The following is a 23,381-nucleotide window of genomic DNA, read 5'->3' on the forward strand; positions in this document are numbered from 1 at the left end:
GAACATTGGTTCAGAGAAGAAGTTGAAAGAAGCGATCAGAGTGGTGGACAATGTGACCATGGAGATGACAGGGAAGAAGAGGAGGGAGATGGCGACAGCGACGATAGATCTTAACAAATCGAACTTGCTGTCTAGATTAATGGGATCCATCGAAGAGAACAAGTACTTGAGAGATATAGTCATTAGTTTCTTGAGTATGAATTGGTTGAGAACAAGTTGAGAATTTTTAATATTGAAGTTGTAGAGTGTGCATTGTGTAACTTGAATTTGTAGTGTTAGACTGTTAGGATTATGCAAAATATGATAGAAATTGGAAGAGAATAATACCCTTTTCGAACAGAGAGGGTCAAGAACCATTTTGTCCCTATTAAAATGGTTATAGACTATTTTATCTTCCGTTAAAATTGACGGAGCAAATGACCTAAATGACTGATGAAATTAATTCTTAAAAAATCAATCGAATAATTAATTTTAGTTAAAAACTAAAATATCTTATCCAAAATTTTTTAAAGACTAAAATAAATAAATACTCATAATTTTATTATTACAACTTATACGATTATACTTATTGAGACAACTTTTATTTTATTATCTAATATAATATAAATATTACCACTTTTAAAAACTATTTAAAAAAAAAAAAAGAAGGCAACTTTTGAAACTGTCAAATACAAAATCCACTCGTTTATTACACATTTGAGCCGTGGCTCCAACCAAACAAGGCCTTAAAATTCCGTGTGACGTATAAATATTCCGGTGCATATTCTGTCTAAATAAGCATTAACGTTTTGTTTGTCTGTCAACCTCTGAAATCACCACCACACCCCTCGATCTCTTTCATCTCCCTTATAACCACACCACCACTCTCTCCCTTTATTCGCATCTCTCCCTATACCCATCACTGACACACACAAACACACTCTCTTCTGGAACTTTCTTCTCCTTCTTCTTCGCCAATGGCCACCGCCACTCTCAGCCCCGCCGATACCGACAAGCTCTCCAATCTCAAATCTGCAGTTGCCGGATTGAGCCAAATCAGGTTCTATACTCCATTCATAGCGCATTTCTGCTTCTTTTTACTTCTTTTTCTCTCGATCTCTTTTCTCCTTTGTATTCTCGTGAAAATCGCTGTTTGCGCGCCAAATTTTGTCGCGATTTCCAATCGGAACTTGATTTGTTTTTTGGCAGTGAGAATGAGAAGAACGGCTTCATCAACCTCGTCTCTCGTTACCTCAGGTCTGGATCCTTATTTCAGGAATCTTACTTAATGTTAAATCATGATTAATGATAATGATTAGATTCACTCAGCATGTGTCTTTCACTCTCGAACTATGCTAATTGCTACGTTATGGCGGAGAATTTCATTTTACTTTGAGTCTGATTAGCTTGATCGATTTTCATGCATGACGATGGATCGCAGTGGCGAAGCTCAACATGTTGAGTGGAGCAAGATCCAAACGCCTACGGATGAAGTCGTTGTGCCTTATGACAGTCTAGCGCCAACTCCTGAAGGTAAGTTTCTTTTTCGCGTTTTTCTTTTGTCTGATTGGTTGATCTGAATCTGATGTGACTAATCAATGCGTTTGCTGCCTGAACTGAAACTGGTGCAGCCTCTTCCGAGGTGAAGAGCCTCTTGGACAAGCTTGTGGTGCTTAAGCTCAATGGAGGCTTGGGGACAACTATGGGTTGCACTGGTCCAAAGTATGCCGAATCTGATTTTATTATTTTACTTGTTTATTGTAATTATTTGTATTTTTTTATGCTTACCTTAGATGCGGAATTTTCAGTATGTGATTTAAAGATTAAGCTCATCTGTCTGATGTTGCCAATGAATCTCTGGTTCGTGCTTCCTTGATGCTTATCGCAATGATCAGTCTGATAAACTTTATTGACTAGAATTTGGAACATCACTAGGCGTTTCGATTGGTTTTTCAGCTTGGTTATTTAATCACCAGTAAAAAGAAGAAAATTAAAAAATAATTTCCTTTCAAGCTAGACATCGTCACTTTATTATTAGTATTGTCATGAAAGTTTATAGATTCGTGAACGAGAAAAATTATGGAAACTATTTTTAATATATCACATCACATTGTTCCATGGCATGTATGTAACTCTTAATTTATGTATAAATGTAATGCAGATCTGTCATTGAAGTTCGTGATGGGCTGACTTTTCTTGATTTAATTGTTATCCAAATTGAGGTTAGTTTACGGTCCTCTCTTTGCTTGGCCTTTATTTTGCGTCCTTTCCACTGATAAATACACTTCGTGTGCACTTTCCACTGATAACATAAATTGTTGTAGAACCTCAATGCCAAATATGGAAGCAATGTTCCGTTGCTGTTGATGAACTCATTCAACACTCATGATGACACTCAAAAGGTATATAAAAATTTTCTTTTAACTCTTCTGGCTGGAATTATGCGATAAATTATTGCGGATCTAACAATTTAACTATCTGTAGATTGTTGAAAAATACAAGAGCTCAAACATTGAGATTCATACCTTTAACCAGGTTTGTATCACTTAGTTTCTTGCTTTATTATGGTTTTTTTAGAATTCAAGCTCTAAATTCTCATCTGAGATTGGTTTTGCAAATTCAAATTTATGCAGAGCCAATATCCCCGATTGGTTGTTGACGACTTTTTGCCATTCCCATCCAAAGGGCAGACTGGCAGAGACGGGTGGTATGATTTCATTTGTGTATTTTGCCTTTGTTATTCAACTGCATTGATGTAACTAGTGTCACTCGAGTCATGTATTTCTCTCCCTTTGAATTGGCAGTCCAGGACTGCTATAAATATAGTTTGTTGATGAATCAGAGGTTGATTTAGATACTTACATAGCATATCTATCCTTTAAACTACTATTTAGATGGCTATTCAGATTCAGAAAGATATGAATCTATGGCCAATTAACTACACTTTGGAGCTCAGTTGAACAACTTTCGTTGTTTTTGGTATGTGATTTGTCTCCTGCATTTCAATGTCATGTTTCAGCAATCCTGGAGATAACAATCTGAATTAAATCGACTTTTCATGCTTGGGAGGGAACATTTGTAGTTTATATTGTCTGTTTTGTTTTGGCAGTCATCATTATTTCAGCCTTCAGGGCTGTTATTAGTGTACCCCGAGTTGTATATGATGTGACACAATTAGGCACAAACTTTGACATAAAATATCTATCAAATTTAAGTAATATCATATTCCAAGTACATCTTAAACACGTGTATTATCATATTATGGTTATGCTGGAAGTAGAACACATGCTTGTTGTTGTTGTTGTGGAATTTGTCGTGTGTTCATTAGTCAGCTGCCATAACTTTGGCCTTTGAGCATGTCTTTGCTCATAGCTTCCTAAGCTTGGTTTATGAGTAATTCCTTCATGCATAGGTACCCTCCTGGCCATGGAGATGTCTTCCCATCATTACTGAATAGTGGAAAACTTGATGCACTATTATCACAGGTTTACACCAGAACTCAATTTATTTTTATTTGTGGATGGACAAAGTCTTATATTTCACCCTTTTTTTTCTTTTTAAGAATCGTAACTATCACTGTTTTCCCCCCATTTTTTCCCTCTTACAGGGCAAGGAGTACGTGTTTGTTGCCAATTCAGATAACTTGGGTGCTGTAGTTGATTTGAGTATCCTTATTTAATATTCCGCGCTTCTTCATTTTTGGTTGTACTGCTTTTCAATTCTATATGAAGGTGGTACCTTTAGTATCATCCAGCCTCCTTGACTGGTTAATTTAGAAATCTTAAATCATTTGATCCAGAACAAGAATGAATACTGCATGGAGGTGAAGAACGATCATTATCATCAGCAACTGCCTTTGAGTTGTAGACCTCACATGATTTTGATTAATTTACTTATATTTTTTGGTGCCTGTTATGCAGGTGACTCCCAAAACATTGGCTGATGTGAAGGGTGGCACTTTGATTTCTTATGAAGGAAGAGTTCAGGCACGTAACCATTGCTGAATCACCACTTCTCAATCAAGATTTAGCTGATTAAATCTGTACTGTGATGGTTGCAAATGTCTAATTAAAAACTGCTCCTGTTAATAAATCCTCCACAAATTTTATCCGAAAATTAGAAGGGGAAAGATATTTTGCTTGCTAGTTTGATAATTGTCCCGCTCTAATTTTGGTTTCTGTGCCTTAAAACAAAATTTTAAAACTGTATTGTCCATTCGAAATTTGCAATAGTGTCTAAGTGATGCTTATCTTTGATTCTCTAATGCAGTTGCTGGAGATTGCCCAAGTCCCAGATGAACACGTGAGCTACTAATCTCTCTCATTCTCTTTTGAATCATCCCTAGTTCCCAAGTGGAGGGGGGAAATTGCTTTAGGGCACTATTTAGTTATTTTCTATGATGAGCTCTGTTTTCCGGTTTCTCTAATGAAGTAGGAAATGGTGTCTCCCATGTTAGGAAATTAGAAATTCAGGAGCACTTATTACTAGACATATATGCATATTCAGCTGCTACTAACAGATAACCATCGATGATATGAAATACAATCATCAGTTGTTAAAATAATTCCCATCATCATTTATGCACTATAAACATTGATGGTTTAAGATGATTTTGCTTGATAATGGCACCTACATTAGGAATTTAAGTTAGAAGCATGTTCCAAATACAAGCCTAAAACTTTGATTGACACAACAATTATTTCTTTAACATATGCTGCTATCTTTTATGCAGGTCAATGAATTCAAGTCGATCGAGAAGTTCAAAATTTTCAACACAAATAATTTGTATGTTTTTTTGGTTAGCTATCTAGTTATTTTAGATTATATGCTCATTTGGGGTATTGATAACATACAATTTACAGGTGGGTGAACTTGAAAGCAGTTAAAAGACTTGTTGAAGCTGATGCTCTTAAGATGGAGATTATTCCTAATCCAAAGGTGTATATTGCATACTTATAGATGTGAAATAGCTCATCTTTCCATTTTATTTGGAAAATTGCTGACACGTGAGTTTTAGGAAGTTGATGGAGTAAAAGTTCTTCAGCTAGAAACTGCAGCTGGTGCAGCAATAAGGGTACTGAATGCATATTAACATGTTACTAAAATGATCTTAATGTGGAAACTGTTTAGTGCTCTGACATTTCTCTCTCTTAACAGTTCTTTGACAAGGCTATTGGAATTAATGTTCCTCGATCCCGCTTCCTTCCGGTGAAGGCAACTTCAGATTTGCTGCTTGTCCAGGTTATGGTTTTTTTATTCAAGTGATTGGAAATTGATTGGTAATTGATCTTTCGTTAAATGTAGTTTTTCTTGTTTTGCAGTCCGACCTCTACACTTTACAGGATGGATTTGTTACTAGGAACCCAGCAAGGGCAAATCCAGAAAACCCATCTATTGAGTTGGGGCCAGAATTTAAGAAGGTTAAGATCTATATAACACTGACTACATTGTATAACATGGTTAATGCAATTATTGATGTTCCCAATCTCCTTCACAGGTTAGCAACTTCTTGAATCGTTTTAAATCAATCCCTAGTATAGTTGAGCTCGACAGCTTAAAAGTGGCAGGCGATGTATGGTTTGGAGCTGGTGTTGTCCTCAAGGTTTGGGATCTAATCCTCACATACGTTTGATTCTTTTTTAATTTATGTAATACTTTCTTTGTTCTCCGTGTAGTTATTATTTTGGTTATTTTACGGGGTAGAGAAATGCTTACTGTTGCTTAATAGTGATAAAATTTCTGTACTCCAAATTTTCGTAGCCCAATTGTTATGGTCCACATTCTTCAGGATTAGAGTAATTGTGATGATCATATTGGAAGTTTGATCATCCAGCAAATCCTCTATTTCCCCTCCCCTATCCACGTGCATATACACCAAAGGAATTCCCCTTGCAATGAATAAAGTCAGAGTTGCATTATCCTGTTTTAGGAACCCAGAATTGTTTTTCTAATATAAGCCTGATGCTAAAATTTTGAAATAGGAACCATATAAAGTTGGAATATCTTATACACAGTTTGATATTCTTATAGTTATACCTGATATTGTTTGAAGTCTATAGGCTTAATTAAAAAACAAAAGCATTATGCTATGAAAAAATGAAAAGCATTTACTTTAGACATAGTTATAGCATCGTTTAATCATGTATCTAAGTTTAACTAGAAGCATGAGGTTTGGTTGTGGTGGTTGTATGATTAAGTAAACTTTGAATAACAGAATACTGATCATGTTATATTTAATTGACGTTCAAGCTACCCCGAAGTGAACCCTCTCGATGAGGGTTCCTCTTTTATGTTTTCATTGCTAGCAATTCATTTTCTGCCTTGATAAGGGGGAAAAAAAATCGCTCATCAGTTGAGGCTATGAAACTTTTTTTAATTGGCTTTTTGATAGCTGTTATCCTCGTGGTTTGGTACAGGGAAAAGTAAGTATCGTCGCAAAGTCGGGTGTAAAGCTGGAAATACCTGACAAAGCTGTCATTGCAAACAAGGTATTTTACCAACTTTAGTGTACAAAAGGGCAGTGTTTTATAAGTTCATCGTTTTAAGTACCCTGAATTGTGATGCGCAGGAAATTAATGGCCCAGAGGATCTGTGAGGAAACTAATGGAGTGTTGATGTGTAGCCTGGCAGTCGTGGGCTATTTTATGTATTGTTTTTAAGCTGCATAGGAAAAGAAAAATAAAGTAGTTTTTTGTTGAGGTTATCTGCATATGGAGCTTTACGGTTAACTTTGTAATGTTTCCATTAAATGTGTGATTTGTGAGCAATTGACGAGGACTCAAAGAGGACCATGTTTTAGACCATTTTTGTATAATAATTTGTTGCGTTAGCTTTCCCGGAAAAAAAAAAAAGTGGAAAATAGCCGTACTTCGTACCGCCGCCAATTCTCACAAGGCAGGCTCAAAATAAACAACGTATACAGATCGAAAAATTCAAGAGACAGAACTAAAATAAACTAACAAGCAGTAAACGTGAAATGGTATTTCCCTTGGCTATAGATATGAAATAAGTATTGGCGTACACAAACATTGCCTAATTTTTTATGCAGGGAAGTGAAAATGTGGAAGATTAAGAGAAAAATAAATGAACCTCAGGGAGCTGAAGGATCCTGGGGTCTCACCGCAAGGCTAGGAATCAAGCTCTAAGAACTTGACTTGATGAACACTGGAAGGGTGAAAACTTAAATTGCAGAAACTAATGCAGGAAGAGTGGTATGAATTTCCAAAGAGATGTTAGGATTTTTATTATAGAAACTCAATGGAACAGTGCTATATATATGGTATAAATTGAAGAGAGTATAATCTGATAAATGAGGAATGATTATAGAGGAGCGCGGAAAATGCAAAGGAAGAGAAAGTTCTGGGAGAAAAGAGGGAGGGAATGCAGAATAACAGAAAAGAGAGGGAACAATCAATCATTGCTGCTTTCCTCATTAGTCTTTCTTCTAATTTTCTTCCTTACAAACACTCACAAATCAAAATTTCAGAGGAAATGAGATAGAGGTTGTACAAGATGTCTCTGGTACGGGTTGAGAGGTGGATCGGGAACCTGCGGGTCGAGGCGGATGCCGGATCACTTGACTGGGGCGATGGAGGGAGGTACCTGCAAAGACACTCCGACGCTCAAGTCAGAATGGATCTGAGAGGTAGAAGTGTATGGAATGAATGAATACCTGGAGGGACCTGAGCCCTCTATTTTATAGGTGATGGAGAATATCTTATCTTATCTTATTTGGCTAAGATAAAGGAGACGTTTGAATTCGAAAGTCGGTTAGGAGTCTGAGAATGCCGTTTTTGGGCCTTCTAGAAGTGAGGAACGGGTCGGACCCGGAGAACCGGTGTTGGGTTCGGTTTTGGATCCGGGATGGTGGGCCGGATCCGTAACAGTTGCCCCCGCAGCGGGGGAGCGAACAAGGTCGGTCTGTCGCTTGAAAGGCGCGATGCCTGTCCGTGGGCTTTGGTTTGTCTCGGGAGTTCGTTTTGTTTTTTGGAGGGAGATCGGTGCCTTGGCTCCGGTTTCGCTTGGGGGCTCGTCTAACCGTTTTTTGGTTTGACGTGACTCCTCCGCTTCTGCCGTGTCTGTTGCGTTCTTCGATGCTTTATTAGCTTCTTTTTTCGAGGGAGGGTCATTAAATGTGAAGGGACGTTTTCCCTTTTCTGCCCCTACTAGCTTTACCTGCGCCTAGGGGTAATTGTGTCAGTTCACCCCTCTCTTTGAAACCGTTTTGGATTTTTATTTCAGTTCCCTCGCTCGTTTCCCTTTCTTTTTCCTTTTTCCATTCTCTTCTGAAGAATTTCTATCTGAACAGAAAGTCTCCTCCTTTCTCTGTGGTCTTTCGTTTTTTGGTTTTTGCTTGCTGCTTCTGCTTTTCGGGCTTCCTCAAGTGTTCTTTCTGCATTTTCAGGTTAGCGCGTTTTCGCTTATTCTTTCCTGTTATTTTGTGAATGCTGCTCTGTCTTTTGCCATGCATTGTTCTGCTTGTTTTTAGTTTTGCGTTGAACTAGTTTCTTTGGGGGGGTGGTTGTTGAGTTTTTGGAGGGGTTGAGCACCGCCGTATTCATTCGGTGATGGCGGTGTACCGCCGCGTTGGTTTGGTAGTGGTGTGTAGGTTTCTGTCTTGCTTCTGTCTAGGGTTAGTAGGCTGATGGTGGTGCTCCTCCCTGTTTTAGGTATGCAACGGCGGAGAAATGAGGGTGTGAGGGCTCCAGTAGCCCCTTCCAGGGGCATTCCCAATCGTTATGGTTGGGTGACTAGTGATGTATGGGGCGTTCCGTCGCGGATGACGGAGGGCGACCTTCAACGGCTCCGTGATCAGGGGGCCATCTGTGGCGGTGGTGATGAGGAGGGGCGGTATGAGCTCGTCCTCCCGGATGCCGACGAGCGCGTTTGTTACTTGAATCTGCATTCCCCCACCGTTCCGGATTGGATGTGGGTTTACGAGTCGATGTTCACTCGGCTTGGCGTGCGACTTCCCTTCTCGCCGTTTGTTCAGGATCTGTTGAGTCGGTGTTCCGTGGCGCCGTCTCAACTTCACCCGAACAGCTGGGCTGCTGTGCGGTCGTTTGAGTTGGTGTGCCGGTATCTCGACCTTCCGGCTTCCGTTCCTGTTTTTCTTTTTCTTTTCTTATGCACTCTCCCGACTAAGGAGGGGAAGCATAAGAAGGGGTATATGTCTTTCCGGGCTCAGCCTCATCGCCGTATTTTTGGCTTATTTGAGGATTCTTTTCATGGTTTTAAATGGGAGTATTTTAAGGTGCGCCCTGTCCAGGGGCACCATCCATTCTGGCTGTCACCGGAGGGCGTTCGTCGGTTTTCGACATACTGGAATTTCCAGGCTGGCCCGTCGGTTCTAACTAAATTCACCTACGATGGCTTGTCCCAGGAGGATAAGGACGTTGCCAATGTTTTGTGGCATTTGTTTGGTGAGCGTCCGTTGAATCCTCGGGACGTTATGGGGGATCCCGAGGCTTGTCGGGCGTATATCGGTGTGTGCCTTGTCTTCTTTTCCCAATTTCATATGTTCTATTCTTGCCTTTTTGTAACTTGTTATTTTTTATTTCTTTCAGTTGAGATGGCTGGTGGGCTGACTTCTCTGGCTAGGTTGAAGGTGGCGATGGGCCGGGAGGAGGGATCCTCGTCTCCTTCTACTCCTGTCTCCAATCCTGCCGTGGAATCTCAACATGTTTCCCAGGAGGTGATTTCCTCGGCTGCTCGGGCCGAGGTTCAAGTTTCCCCTGGCCATGTGAACTCTCCTGAGGTTGTGGTAGTGTCGGCTGCTGAGGCTTCTCGGAAGAGAAAGAGGCCCGAGGACCCGAGCAGCGAGACTTTTGAGGAGGGTTTGGTGCCAAGTGTGATGGATCGTCGTTTTGATGCTCCGGGTTTTATTGATCAACATTTGATGCCTGGTACGGAGCCTTATTTTGATGGCTGTGATGTCTCGTTCCAGGCCAAGTCAGTGTATCGTGCTCTCCTTCGCTCTGCTGTTGTTGTTCGGAAGGCTGAGCCCGTGATGGCTCAGGTCGGTTTATTGGATAAGAAACTTCGCCAATCTCAGGCTGAGGTGGCTAAGTTGAAGGAGGAGCTTGAGGCTGCCGAGATTGCGAGGGGGAAGGCGGTGAAGTCTTCTGAGGAAGCCGGGGCGGAGATTCTCCGGCTTTCCGAGGTTGAGACTTCACTCCTTTCTCAGCTGGGCGAGGAGCGGCGCAAGGCTTTCGACGCGGGTTCCCGGGCTGCCGTACTTCTTGGTGAGACGGAGGCTCTGAATGCCGAGGTTGCTGCATTGAAGAGGGAGAAAACGGAACTGCTGGCCGATGCTAAGGATGCAATTGCTGCTACTGAGGAGACGATGAAGGCGCAGGCTCTGGTGCTTGCTCCGGGAGTGGATGTGTCCGTGATGGGAGCATTCAAGACCGTTCGTGATGGCCGGATAGTCGACCTCGAGTAGCTTTGTCTTTGTAATCTTTGTTCTCCCGCTCTTTTAGACTTACTTTGTTTTTTGGATACTTTTGGTTTGGCCGTGGGCCGTGTAACCGTGACTCCGTAACTTTTGGTTTTTTGTTTTAACAACTTTTCGAGCCGTTCGGGCTCTTTTCGTATGTTTCGTTTTAAAGCTATTCCGTTTAATTAATCTTCTTCCCGTATTTGGGATGAGTGGACCGTCGTGTGGTCGGGTTTATATGGATATCCGTGGGTTGGGCCTGGAGGGTGATCGGTCCTCCAGTTGTGGCCGTGTTTTTGTTCCGTATTTGGGACATTGTGTGAAAAAATAAAGAATTTAGGGATAGCTTTGTAATGTGATTTTATTGATGGGTGGGCCTCGTTAAAACCCTCCGTTGTTGGCGGGAAAGAGTACCCGAGTTTGATACATAGGCGTAGTTTTGAAATGTAAATGTAATTTTGCAAATAAGTAAAGCGAAAGCGTAAAAGAAAACGGGGGGGGGGGGAATGGAGACCTGGGTTGGTTTTAGGAGTAGTATCGCCGTAAGTTGGCGGCGTTCCACGTTCTCGGGACTTCATTACCGTTAAGCCGTTCGAGCTTGTACGCTCCTTTCCCGATTGCAGCTTTGATTCTATATGGTCCCTCCCAGTTGGGGGCGAGTTTCCCTTCTCCCGGGGTTGGGGGACCGATGTCGTTTCGTCGTAGGACGAGGTCGTCAGTTGTGAACTCTCGCCGAATGACTCCGTGGTTGTATCTCAGGCTGATTCTTTGTTTTAGGGCTAGCTCTCTGAGGTGGGCTACGCTTCTTATTTCGCCAGTGAGGTCTCGTTCTGCTTCTTCGTCGTTGCCTCCGATTGTTCTTCGTGGGCTTGGGTCGCCGATTTCAACTGGGATGATAGCTTCCGTGCCGTAGGTTAATCGGAAGGGGGTTTCCCCGGTAGCTGTCTGAGGGGTCGTGCGGTACGACCATAAGACCGATCCGAGTTCGTCTGCCCATAGCCCTTTGGCTTCGTCGAGTCATTTCTTGAGGCCTTTGACTATTATTTTGTTTGCTGATTCCACTTGCCCGTTTGTTTGGGGGTGTTCTACCGAGCTAAAGCGGTGGGATATGCGTAGTCCGCTTAGGAATTCCTTGAATTTTGTGTCGGCGAACTGGGTTCCGTTGTCCGAGATGACGATCTCGGGGATCCCGAATCGGGTGATGATTTGTCGCCAAAGGAATTTTCGACATTGGGTCGCCGTGATAGAGGCTAGCGGCTCGGCCTCGATCCATTTGGTGAAATAATCTATGGCGACGATGAGGTATCGGAGTTGGCCTGGTGCCGTGGGAAAAGGTCCGACAAGGTCGATCCCCCAGGTGCCGAATGGCCGTTCTGCCGATATGATGCTGAGCTGATGTGGGGTGGCTTGGTGGATGTTGGCGTGCCTTTGACATTTATCGCAGTTTTTCACTAGTTGCATGGAGTCCCGGATGATCGTGGGCCAGAAGTAGCTGGCGCGGATGACTTTTTGGGCAAGGGTTTTACCTCCGACGTGGTGGCCGCAACAGCCTTCATGGATTTCGCGTAGTATGTATTCCGTGCTCCCGGGCTCGACGCATTTGAGCAGGGGTTGCGAGAATCCGCGTTTGTATAGTTGTCCTGCGACGACCGTATAACCGGCGGCCTCCCTTTTTATTCGTTTTCCCTCTTTAGGGTCTTCGGGCAGTTTTCTGTTGAGGAGGTACTGTAGGATGGGGTAGGTCCATGACTCGTGGTGGGAGTGTGTCAGGTGGGTGTCGGCTGTTAAGGATACAGACGGTGTTTTGACGATCTCTTGAATTAGCGATTTGTTGCCGTGTCCTGGTTTGGTGCTAGCAAGTTTGGAGAGGAGGTCGGCTCTGGCGTTTCTTTCCCTGGGGACGTGCTGTATGATTACCTGGTCGAATTCTTCTTTTAGTTTGTTGACCTTGGCGAGGTATTGTTGTAGTAGGGGATCTCGCGTTTGGTAGTCTCCGTTGATTTGGGAACTGACTACTTGCGAATCCGTGTTGATCTCCAGGACTTTTGCCCCGACTTCGCTGGCTAGGGTTAGGCCTGCCAGGAGGGCCTCGTATTCTGCTTGGTTGTTTGAGACCGGGAAATCGTATCGGACTGATTGTTCGATCACGACGCCGTTTTGGCTTTCCAGAATGACTCCGGCGCCTCCGGAAGTGACGTTCGAGGAGCCGTCGACGTGTAGTTTCCATGCCTCGGGAGGGGTGTTTCCTGGGGTCATCTCTGCGATGAAGTCGGCCATGGCCTGTGCTTTGATTGCGTATCGGGGTTCGAACTTGATGTCGAATTGGGATAGTTTGACGGACCATGCTAGCATTCTACCCGCTAGGTCGGGCTTCTGTAGTACCTGTTTGACTGCTTGGTCGGTTCGAACCGTTACGGGGTGGGCTTGGAAATATTGTCGCAGGCGTCGGGACGCCGTGAGGAGGGCAAAGGCTAGTTTTTCTAGGCGCGAGTAGCGGGTCTCTGCGTCTTGTAGGACTTTGCTTGTGAAGTATATAGGTTTTTGCTCCTTTTTCTTGTTTTCTCGGATGAGTGCCGCTGCGAGTGTTTCTTCCATTATGGAGAGGTATAAGTACAGGGTTTCCCCTGTTTGGGGTTTGGCAAGGATTGGTGGTTCCGCCAGGGTTTTCTTGAAGTGTTGGAATGTCGCTTCGCACTCTTCTTTCCACATGAAGGGGGCTCCTTTCTTCATTAGTTTGAAGAAGGGGATTGCTTTTTGGGCTGATGCTCCGAGAAAGCGAGATAGGGCTGTCAGTCGACCGGTGAGCTTCTGAACGTCGCGTAGGTTTTTTGGGCTCGTCATCTCGAGAATGGCGCGACATTTCTCCGGGTTGGCTTCAACTCCGCGTTGTGTGATCATGAAGCCGAGGAACTTCCCTGCCTCCATTCCGAAGGCGCACTTTGTTGGGTTGAGTCGCATTTGGTGTCTTCTTAGGGTGTCCATTACGACCTTGAGGTCGTTGATGAGTTGTTCGTCGGAGTCAGTTTTGGCGAGCATGTCGTCTATGTAGACTTCTAGTTTTGTTCCGGATAGGTTCTGGAATATTTTGTTGACGAGCCGTTGGTATGTTGCTCCGGCGTTTTTCAAACCGAAGGGCATGACTGTGTAGCAGTACGTGCCGTCGGGGGTGATGAACGCCGTTTTTTCCTCGTCGGGTCGGTGCATGGGTATCTGATTGTAGCCGGAGTATGCGTCCATAAAGCTGAGGTATCGATGTCCGGATGCGGAGTCCACTAGTCCGTCGATGTTCGGTAGGGGAAAGGCGTCTTTTGGGCAGTCTTTGTTGAGGTCCGTATAGTCGACGCACATTCGCCATTTTCCGTTGGATTTCTTTACAAGTACAACGTTTGCCAACCAGGTCGTGTAGGGAAGTTCTCGGATGAAGTTTGCTTCGAGCAGGGCTTGTACTTGTCTCTTGACTTCGGCCGCTCGGTCTGCTGACATTTTTCTTCTTCTTTGTGCTACGGGTTTGGCTTTGGGGTTCACGGCTAGCCGGTGGGACATGAAGTCGGGATCTATCCCCGGCATGTCGGCTGGCGTGAAAGCGAACAGGTCTCTGTTTTGTTTTAAAAATTGGGAAAGGTCTTCTTTTGGGTCATAGGGGAGGTTCCTGTTGATGAAGGTGTACTCGTCCTTGGTCTGTCCTATTTGCAGTTTCTCCATGTCGCCTTCTGGTTCGGGTCTAGGTTGGCCGTCTTGTCGGGCGTCTAGGTCGGCTAGGAATATCCCGGCTGCGTCGCGGGATTTTTTCCGTAAAGCCAGGCTGGTGTTGTCGCATTCTGCCGCGATTTCCCGATCTCCGTGGATGGTCCCGATGGAGTCGTCCTCCGCTACGAACTTCATAAGGAGGTATTTGGTAAAGATGATGGCCGAAAAGTCATTGATCGTCTTTCTTCCGAGGATGACGTTGTAGGCAGTGGAGTCTTTTAGGACCACGAATTCGGCTATGAGCGTCCTCCTCTTGTCACCGGTTCCTATGGTGAGGGGGAGTGTGATGGAGCCTTCCGGTTTGAGGAAGTTGTCCCCGAGTCCCGTGACACCGTTGCGGTGCGTCTGGAGATTTTCGTCGCGGAGCCCAAGCTTGTCGAAGGCCCCTCGAAAGAGGATGTTGGAATCTGCGCCTGTGTCTACTAGTATTCTTCGGACTAGTCCGGTTTCGATCTTCGCCGAGATCACGAAGGGTGCGTATTCGGCTGCGGTGCCGTGCTGGCAGTCCTCGGGTAGGAAGGTTATTGCTTTGTTGGACACGGGAGTTGGGGCTTGGTTTCTGACGGCCATTACCTGGAGGTCTTTTTTTATCTTGGATTTTGACTTGCATGGTGCATCTTTGCCCGTGATGACGTTTACTATGATGGTCGGGTCTTCTTCTGGACTTTCTCTTGGGGGTCGCTTTTGGGTTCTCGGGTTACGTCCTTCTCTCTCCGGTGACCTGTCTCTCTCTGCGCGTCTCGGTTCTCTGATGATTTTGGTAAATTCTGGGAGTTTGCCGTCTCGTATGGCTTGTTCAAGGGCGTCTTTAAGGTCGAAACAATCCTGCGTTTTGTGACCGTAGCCTCGGTGGTATTCGCAGTAGAGGGTTTTGTTGCCTCCTGTCCTTTCCTTGAGTTGTCGGGCTTTCGGAATGATGCCTCGATCCGCTATTTGGTGGTATATCTCGGTAATTGGTGCAGTTAGGGGTGTGTAATTGGAGAATTTGCCTATTCTCGGTGTCCGGTTGGTCGGCCTCAGGTGGTCCCGTTGATTCTCTTTGGGTGTTGCGTTATGGTGAGAAGCCGAATTGCCGCGTTGGTTGTTGCCGTGCTGCCGCTTGTTGGCTGCGACGACTTGGCTGACTTCTTCGTCGTTGATGTAGTCTTTGGCGACGTTCTGGATCTCATGCATGGTCCATACCGGTCTGGTGGTGAGGTGTTTGCGAAAATCTTCGTTCATTAGTCCGTTGGTCAGGCAAAGGCTTGCGACAGAATCCGTGAGTCCGTCAACCGTTAGGCATTCGTCGTTGAAGCGGTCGAGGTATTTTCTTGTGGATTCGTCTTGTTTTTGTGTGACCCCGAGCAAGCTGATGGGGTGTTTGGCTTTAGTGATCCTTGTAGTGAACTGGGCCATGAATTTTCGTGTGATATCGTGGAAATTGGTTATGGATCCGTTTGGGAGGGCGTTGAACCATTTGATCGCTGGCCCGGCGAGGGTTACCGGGAAGGCTCTGCATCGGACCGTGTCGGCTGCTCCTTCTAGGTTCATTCTGGCTTCGAAAGCCGTTAGGTGTTCTTGGGGATCCTTGGTTCCGTCGTACTTCATATCGGTAGGTTTGTCGAAGCCTTTGGGGAGTTTTGCTCTTAGGATTCTTTCTGTAAAGGGTGTAGCGCCCATTATTATATGGTCGTTTCTCGTGCGTTTGGTGTTTCGGTCCCTCCGATCTTTGTCTGAGTAGTGTTGAGAACTCAGATCTCGAGAGGTGCTACGGTTATGTTTCTTGTTGTATCGCCGTTCTGGTGATTTCTCGTGTCTGTGATCGCGTGATGAACTGCGACCGTCTCTTCTGTCGTGTCTTCGGGTTGGCGATCTACCGCGGCGAGATCTTGATCTGGAGGTTGCATGGCTTCCGTGCTCGTTGTTGTGTTTTCCTTTGTTGGTTATCCTGCCTTCGAGTTCCTGAACCCGGAGGCAGAGATCCTGGATGATCTGCGCTGCTTTGTCGCTGGCTTTCTCGGGATGTCGTCTGTCCGTGACGTCGTAATTGTTCGCGTTTTGGACCGTACTCGCTATTCTTGCTTGGTTTGTGACTTCACGGTGCTCGGGGGTTGGGTTAATTGGTTGAGAGTCATCCTGGCTTGAGGGGGTTTCCTCTAGGACGTCCCCCATCGGGCCCGGTTGGCGCAGGGTCCCCACAGACGGCGCCAATGTACAAGATGTCTCTGGTACGGGTTGAGAGGTGGATCGGAAACCTGCGGGTCGAGGCGGATGCCGGATCACTTGACTGGGGCGATGGGGGGAGGTACCTGCAAAGACACTCCGATGCTCAAGTCAGAATGGATCTGAGAGGTAGAAGTGTATGGAATGAATGAATACCTGGAGGGACCTGAGTCCTCTATTTTATAGGTGATGGAGAATATCTTATCTTATCTTATTTGGCTAAGATAAAGGAGACGTTTGAATTCAAAAGTCGGTTAGGAGTCTGAGAATGCCGTTTTTGGGCCTTCTAGAAGTGAGGAACGGGTCGGACCCGGGGAACCGGTGTTGGGTTCGGTTTTGGATCCGGGATGGTGGGTCGGATCCGTAACAGAGGTAAATTGATATTTTTCATGTTAGATTCTAATGGAATACACTCAGTATGTATGTTGAAATGCAACTCCTTATATCCTTAGTGAGGGCGTTTGTATATTGCCTCTGAAAGAGTTTTCATGAAACAAATAGCTGAAATGAATTGTTGATTTATCATTGAGTAATTGAATGTGTTACAATAGATGAGGCAATTCTGCTATATATAGCAAGCTACCATAGAATTTTGTTGAAAATAGAAAACAGAATAACAGAATTGAAAATAAGTTAGGCTTGACTATTATTGTTTTGATCTTCTTGATCTTGATCCTCTTGATCTTGATCTGTTATATTACATACTCTATCTCTATTACCCTCCCTCAAATTCATGGTGATTTTGGAAATAACATTGAGTTTAAAACGAAACTTCTTAAAAGTAGGAGCTGATAAGGCTTTATTGAAAATGTTAGCAACCTGTTCTATAGAGAGTATGTGCACAACCTTCAATTAATTCTGATTAACCCTCTCACAGACAAAATGCAGATCCAAGTCAAAATATTTTCAGTCAATTTGTCAAGAACAGGTGCACAGTAAAAGGGTTCAGGAAAAGGGGAAGAAGAAAAAGAAGGGGTTGATGAGGGATAATTGAGGCCATGGATCTATCACCTATATACTCTTGATACCATAAAAGAGTTTTCAATGAAACAAAGAGTTCAAATGAATTGTTGATTTATCATTGAGTAATTGGATGTGTTACAATAGATGAGACAACTCTACTATATATATAGCAAGTTACCATAGAATTCTGTTGAAAATAGAAAATAGAATAACAGAATTAAAAACAAGCTAAGTTTGACTATCACTTAACAATGTGTCTTGATCTTCTTGATCTTAATCCTCTTGATCTTGATTTGTTATATTACATACTCTATCTCTATTAGTTTCGGTATTTTGTTGCCTAAATCAAGAATGCATGAAATGCTTGAACCTTGTCTTGGACCAGGATGAGAAAACGTTTGGATTTCAGTATGGCTCAATAATTTTTTTTGATAAACATTGATTTGTTAACAATTCGATGTTGTTAGTCTCAAGATCATTTTGATCAATAATGATCATAAAATTTACACTTATAATTTTATATGTTATTTCATTATCAAGTTTGGCTGTCATTACTGCTTAGTTAATATTTTTTTGTCCGAATTTTATCCCTAATGTTATTAGCTAGTCTAGATTTTCTTACTCTCTCTTTTTCTCTTCTAAATTAGAAATTGTATTTTTTTTCCTTAATTCTTTTCACATTTTATGCTAGCTCAAAAATTTTTATTTATATATATTTTTTTCACGGTATTCTCCAACCCGACAGGATAATAACTAATCCGGATCAGAGCTCCATTCAAGAGTTTGTCGCCGACCAATGAATTACTACATGTACAAAGCGAGATTCAAACTCGCAATACTTACTTAAACGGACTAGTAAATTAACTACTAAACCAACCCAACTTAATTTTTTCACTTATAATTTTTGTTCACTTCAATAATACCTATCTTTGATGTATAAAAAGCTTTTATATTTGGAATTTCAGTTCCTCCAATTCTTTATTTTGATTTTGGTTCTAAAAGATTATAATTTCGTATTGGTTTCTTTGCAGTTTATTGCGGTAAAAACGCATAACAATGTGCATAAAAAAAATATTTCTAATTTATTAATAAATATGAAATCCGTAAAACTTTTAAAATAATTGGAATTTTAATAGACTAATCATATAAAGATATCAAGTTGGGATTTTTTATTTAAATAAATTAAAAAATATTTTATTTACTGAAATAAATAATTTTAAAAATTATTACGAAAATACGTAAGATTACTTATCTCATTTACACTGTAAACGAGATACGTGCAAGTTTATATCGTTTACACTGTAAATGAGATACAATAAGACAAATTTCTAACAACTATAAAAGGATGTGCAACTCTTGGCATTCTCCACATATATTTCATATATTCTTCTCCTACGTTTTTCTTCCAAAAAATGGGCAAAAATGTCTAGCAGTAGTGGATATGTGGTTGTCTGTGTGTATTCCAATTGTCGTATGAGGAACTGTGACAATGGGATGATATTTGAGTGTGATAATCCGTTACTATTGTGCACTCGGCGCGTAAGTTCGTTGTCCGAGTTGAAAAATCTGGTATTGAGCAACTTCAGTGGTTTAAGGAGAAAAGAGATCGAAAGGGTGGGGTATAGGTTACTAGCACCATTGCGTAACGGAATTTTTCGGTTTCGCCTGTTTCGGCTCCAAGGCGACGAGCATGTGCAACTCATATTTGACATCCATGGGAAAATCATGGCGGAACAAGTGATGGAACTTTCCACCAAGGTTGGTGATGTTGATGGCAGTGGATCCGTCATCTCGATCTTTGTGCATAATGACCCACCTCTCGCACCACCACCGATTCATGTTGCTAATCCAGTGGAAGATATGGACGTGGGAGATGAAGACTCCGACAAAGAGTACATTGCGGATAGCAACGATAGTGCTTCCTCTGAAGATGATGAGGAGGAGGAGTTTATACCGGAGACACCGGACGAGGCAGCGGTGCGCTATATTTTGCCTCCCCCACCCGATTCCGACGCTATCAGATGTACCAAGTCACTATCATGCATTGTATCTGGACGCGATGCATGAGAAATCTCCGTTTTCCAACACCGGAAAAGACGATTACAACCTAGACGGTAGAGTGGAGTTTCGGGTCGGCCACAAATTCAAAAGCAGAGATGCAGTAATGCAGGGTGTGAAGAACTACAGCATTCACATAAGTGTTGAGTAACGAGTGGTCGAATCAGACCGATTAAAGTACCATGTGCATTGCCGCCAAGTTGCAATTGGATATCCCTAGAGTCTCTGTGTAGCCCTCCGATAGAATCTCGAATACTGATTAGGTAAAGTTTAATTATAGCGTATTTACTCATTTATGATTGCTATATCTATTGTAGTTTCCAACTATGAAAGTTTTATTTCGTTAGGGAGGTCCGGAGGGTTGGTGGAGCGCATACGTGTTTAGCACCCACCATGTCCCAATACCATTAACAGTTGGACAACAGCCTCATTTGCAAGGTCATCCTGCCGTTGGTACAGCCCAACACATCCGTCAGCAACAGTGGCAGCCACCGGAGATGGACCAGTTTGTTCGACGTGTCCGTTATCAAGTAACCCCCAATTAGTAACAAGATGTAACACCTCGCATACTGTCGGAGTGTCTCTGTGCCCCCTGCTGCGCAACCACCATAGGCTTGGCACCGAGCAGTCACTCCGCCAACTCCCATGTCTCGGTACCATCTGTAGAAATCACGGAAGCACCCCACAGGCTCTCAGTGCGCGCGTAGCCCAAGGTGGTACGCCACGTTCTGCATGGTGATAGCAGCATCACCCCATGACAGGTGGAACATGTGGGTCTCCGGACGCTAGCACTCCACAAATGCCGTGATCAGGGAGTTGTCAAAGACAAAGTCCTTGAGAGGCACCGTGTCGCCGAAGCCAGCCTCCCTCAAATACGGGACGATGGCATCCGGTGGTGGAAGCGTGTGATTCACTCATCGAGGCAGAAGTAAGCGAGGCCTCTAACAAAAAATAAATGATCACAATTAGAAAAAAAATTATATACGTGCATCGACATAACAAACTGAATAAACTATTGTATACATTTATTTAACATAAATTTACACATATGTACTAATTGAATTTCTGTTGATACAATTTTTTATGCTAATATTTATTTAGTTAATTAATAAACATTTTCTCAATACATTACTTAAAATAAAAACATTGACTAAAGTAATTAATAATCTAATTCACAAACTTTTACTTAATAATTTAATTTAGGTAGATACAAAATTACATAATTGTTCATTTAACTTAAAAAATAACATTTACTTGGATAGTTAATATCTAAATTAATAAATTAAGAAACATGGAACCAATAAATTAATTTCAACAGTTAGAAAATATCTACCCCAATATTTAATACCTAAATTAATAATTATGTAATTAAAAACTTAATTACAAAAAAATAAGAACCACATTTCTAGAATTATACCCTATTAGTGACCTGTTACTACCAATACATTTAGCCACCTAGACCATAACTTGTATTCTAGTTTTTCATAAGTATCTTAACCATGACTATACATATATGGAATAACATAAACATCAAGATAATGAAACTAACCGCGAAGTTAGTTGCCCCAACGTAGTGTCACGTCGCATGCAATCTATTGATGTCCGGATCACGTGCATCTATGTGCATCCTTATCTTACTAAAACATATGGTCAGAAAATAGCAGAAGAGAGAAGAAAGTAATGAAAAGGTTGAAAATGGGGCACAGAACCTCGTTGTAAACGACATTTATTCATAGGCGTCACCCAATCTTATTTCATTTACAGTTTAAACGAGATAAACTTGCACGTATTTCGTTTTCACTATAAACAAGATATACATGTGTCACACACACTGTCTTATCTCGTTTACGGTGTAAGCGAGATACGTGCAAATTTATCTCCTTTACATTGTAAACGAGATAAGTAATCCTATGTATTTTCATAATAATTTTTAAAATTATTTATTTCAATAAATAAAATATTTTTTATTTTTTTTAAATAAAAAATTCTATCAAATTGTTGTGAATTATCATTTAAATAAACAACTATATTATATGTTTATTAAAAATTAATTATTTATATAAAACATAATAATTAATGTAATGACTGCTTTTTTTTAAATATGAAAAATCACATGCAATTATTTTTACGTAAAATTGATATTAGAGAACTGTTAGATAATTTAATAAGTTTGACTAAATTATTATCTATCAGTTCTTAACTATCAACTTAATATGAAAATAACTACATAGAGTTTTCACCTTTTAAAATATTAAAAATACCTTATAACAAAATGATTTATCTAACCAAGTTCAACTAAGTTCTATAACTGTTTTTCATATTCACGCTTCTTCTCTACTTCCACCGCCGCCATTGCCGTCACCTCTTCCTCTTCCTCTTCCTTCATTTTCATTTGAATTTTTCCTACTCCTTTCTTTTTTGTCATCCATCATCATCATCATCATCATCATAGTGTTCTTTTTTCTCTTTCATTCTTTTTGGTTGCACATGTAAAATTTCAATCCAATATGTGTGCATTCAAGTCTAATATATAAAGCAATACTCCTAAAAAAAGAACTAAGAGCAACAAAAAAATAAAATAAAAAAATATAGCATTAAAGTAAGATTAATCTATGTTTATGTAGCAAAATTTCTGTGTTAAAATTAAAAAATTTCGGTGCTATTTTTGTTTATGGTAAGAATTTAATTCAATAAGTATAAACTTATATTCGTTCAATTAAATAAGATTGTAATACAATACAAACATGTTCATTCAAATCCAATACGAGAAGCAATACTCCTAAAAAAAGATGTAAGAGCAAAATAAAAGAAAGAATAACAAGAAAAAAAATACATAAAAAAAGATATTTTTGTGTTTTATAACAAAATTTTGATGTTAAAATTATGAAATTTCAGTATTATTTTTGTTTATGACAAAAATTCAATCCAATAAATATAAACATATATTCATTCAACTAAATAATATTCAAAACAATTCCTCCTCCTTCTCTTCTTTTACATTCTTATAATTTTTATTTCACCCTTTTAGTGTTACAGTTAAGAAATTTCGGTGTTAAAATGAAGAAATTTTAGTGTCATAATAAAAAATTCTAGTATTATTTTCTGATAAATTCTGCATAATTCAAAACTCATTTTTCTTCTTTGTTATCATCATCATCTTTTTTTTTTCAATTTCTCATAATTTGTCTGTTTTATCTTCATAATAAAAATAAAAATAAGGAAAAAAAATCAAACAAAGAAAAAGATATATATAATGCTACAAAAATCTCTAAGAAAATGAGAAAGAAAAGAAAAAAATGCAATCATAACAAAGCAATAAAAGAACGACAATGACAAAAAAAGATGTAAAGAAGACGAAGGAATACAAAGGAGAAGAAGAATACAAAGAAAAAAAGAATGCAAAAAAGAAATGTAAAATATGAAAAGTTAACGTGTTCACATGCACTAATAATGAACGTAGTTTTTGTTGAGTTTAAATCAATTTAGTTGGACTTGAACATTAGAAAAGCTAATAAAACAAACACATAGTGTTCGTTTGGAAAGTTTCAAAAGTAATTTTTTTGAAATTTTGACTTATAAAAAGTAGTAGTATTGATGTCTGGTGCAATTTTTAAAACCAAATTGCAGCTTTCTAAGAAGCTATTTAAGAGCTTACAGAGAAGTTTAAAAAAATGACTTTTTTCATAATATTATTACTTTTTATCACATTTCTATAAAATAAGCACTTTTAGAACTAAAAATCCAAATACAAAATAACTTATTTATAAACTACTTTTAATATAATCATTTATTGTTTAAGCTATTTTTTCAAAAAGAGTTTAATTAAGCTGTTTATTTAAATTGGGTTGGTTTAATAGTTAGTTTATTAGTGCATGTTTGGGCGCCATTATTTTGTTAAAAAAAGATCTTTTTTCAATGAAAAAAGATCTTTTTTTATTTTTTAACGTGTTTGGCAAATTTCTAGTAGTAAAAGTAAAAGCACTAGTAAAATCAA

The 23,381-nt window shown here is 40.9% G+C and overlaps 3 protein-coding genes across 3 annotated transcripts; 2 read left to right on the plus strand and 1 right to left on the minus strand.

The window, feature by feature from the left end:
* Positions 1–694: 694 nt before the first annotated feature.
* On the plus strand, positions 695–6,662 carry LOC107631410 (UTP--glucose-1-phosphate uridylyltransferase). Its single transcript, XM_016334845.3, has 21 exons — positions 695–1,039; positions 1,189–1,236; positions 1,421–1,512; positions 1,611–1,701; positions 2,141–2,201; positions 2,304–2,381; positions 2,464–2,514; positions 2,613–2,686; positions 3,392–3,464; positions 3,587–3,644; positions 3,756–3,802; positions 3,900–3,965; positions 4,249–4,281; positions 4,712–4,764; positions 4,842–4,917; positions 4,997–5,053; positions 5,137–5,220; positions 5,301–5,399; positions 5,477–5,581; positions 6,396–6,467; positions 6,548–6,662. The coding sequence occupies exons 1-21, from the start codon at positions 957–959 to the stop codon at positions 6,572–6,574; spliced, it is 1,428 nt and encodes a 475-aa protein (XP_016190331.1). The 5' UTR covers positions 695–956; the 3' UTR covers positions 6,575–6,662.
* Positions 6,663–9,550: 2,888 nt separating this feature from the next.
* On the plus strand, positions 9,551–10,423 carry LOC148572556 (uncharacterized). Its single transcript, XM_088508536.1, has one exon. The coding sequence runs from the start codon at positions 9,551–9,553 to the stop codon at positions 10,421–10,423; it is 873 nt and encodes a 290-aa protein (XP_088364662.1).
* A 519-nt stretch (positions 10,424–10,942) lies between these two features.
* Positions 10,943–16,315, minus strand: LOC148572557 (uncharacterized). Its single transcript, XM_088507586.1, has 4 exons — positions 15,647–16,315; positions 13,639–14,737; positions 11,944–13,557; positions 10,943–11,406 (listed from the first exon to the last, which is right to left on the minus strand). The coding sequence occupies exons 1-4, from the start codon at positions 16,313–16,315 to the stop codon at positions 10,943–10,945; spliced, it is 3,846 nt and encodes a 1,281-aa protein (XP_088363712.1).
* Between the last annotated feature and the right edge of the window lie 7,066 nt (positions 16,316–23,381).

The sequence above is a fragment of the Arachis ipaensis genome, chromosome B3 (genome assembly GCF_059453495.1).
Source record: "Arachis ipaensis isolate K30076 ecotype BB chromosome B3, ASM5945349v1, whole genome shotgun sequence".
In the NCBI taxonomy this organism is placed as follows: Eukaryota; Viridiplantae; Streptophyta; class Magnoliopsida; order Fabales; family Fabaceae; genus Arachis; species Arachis ipaensis.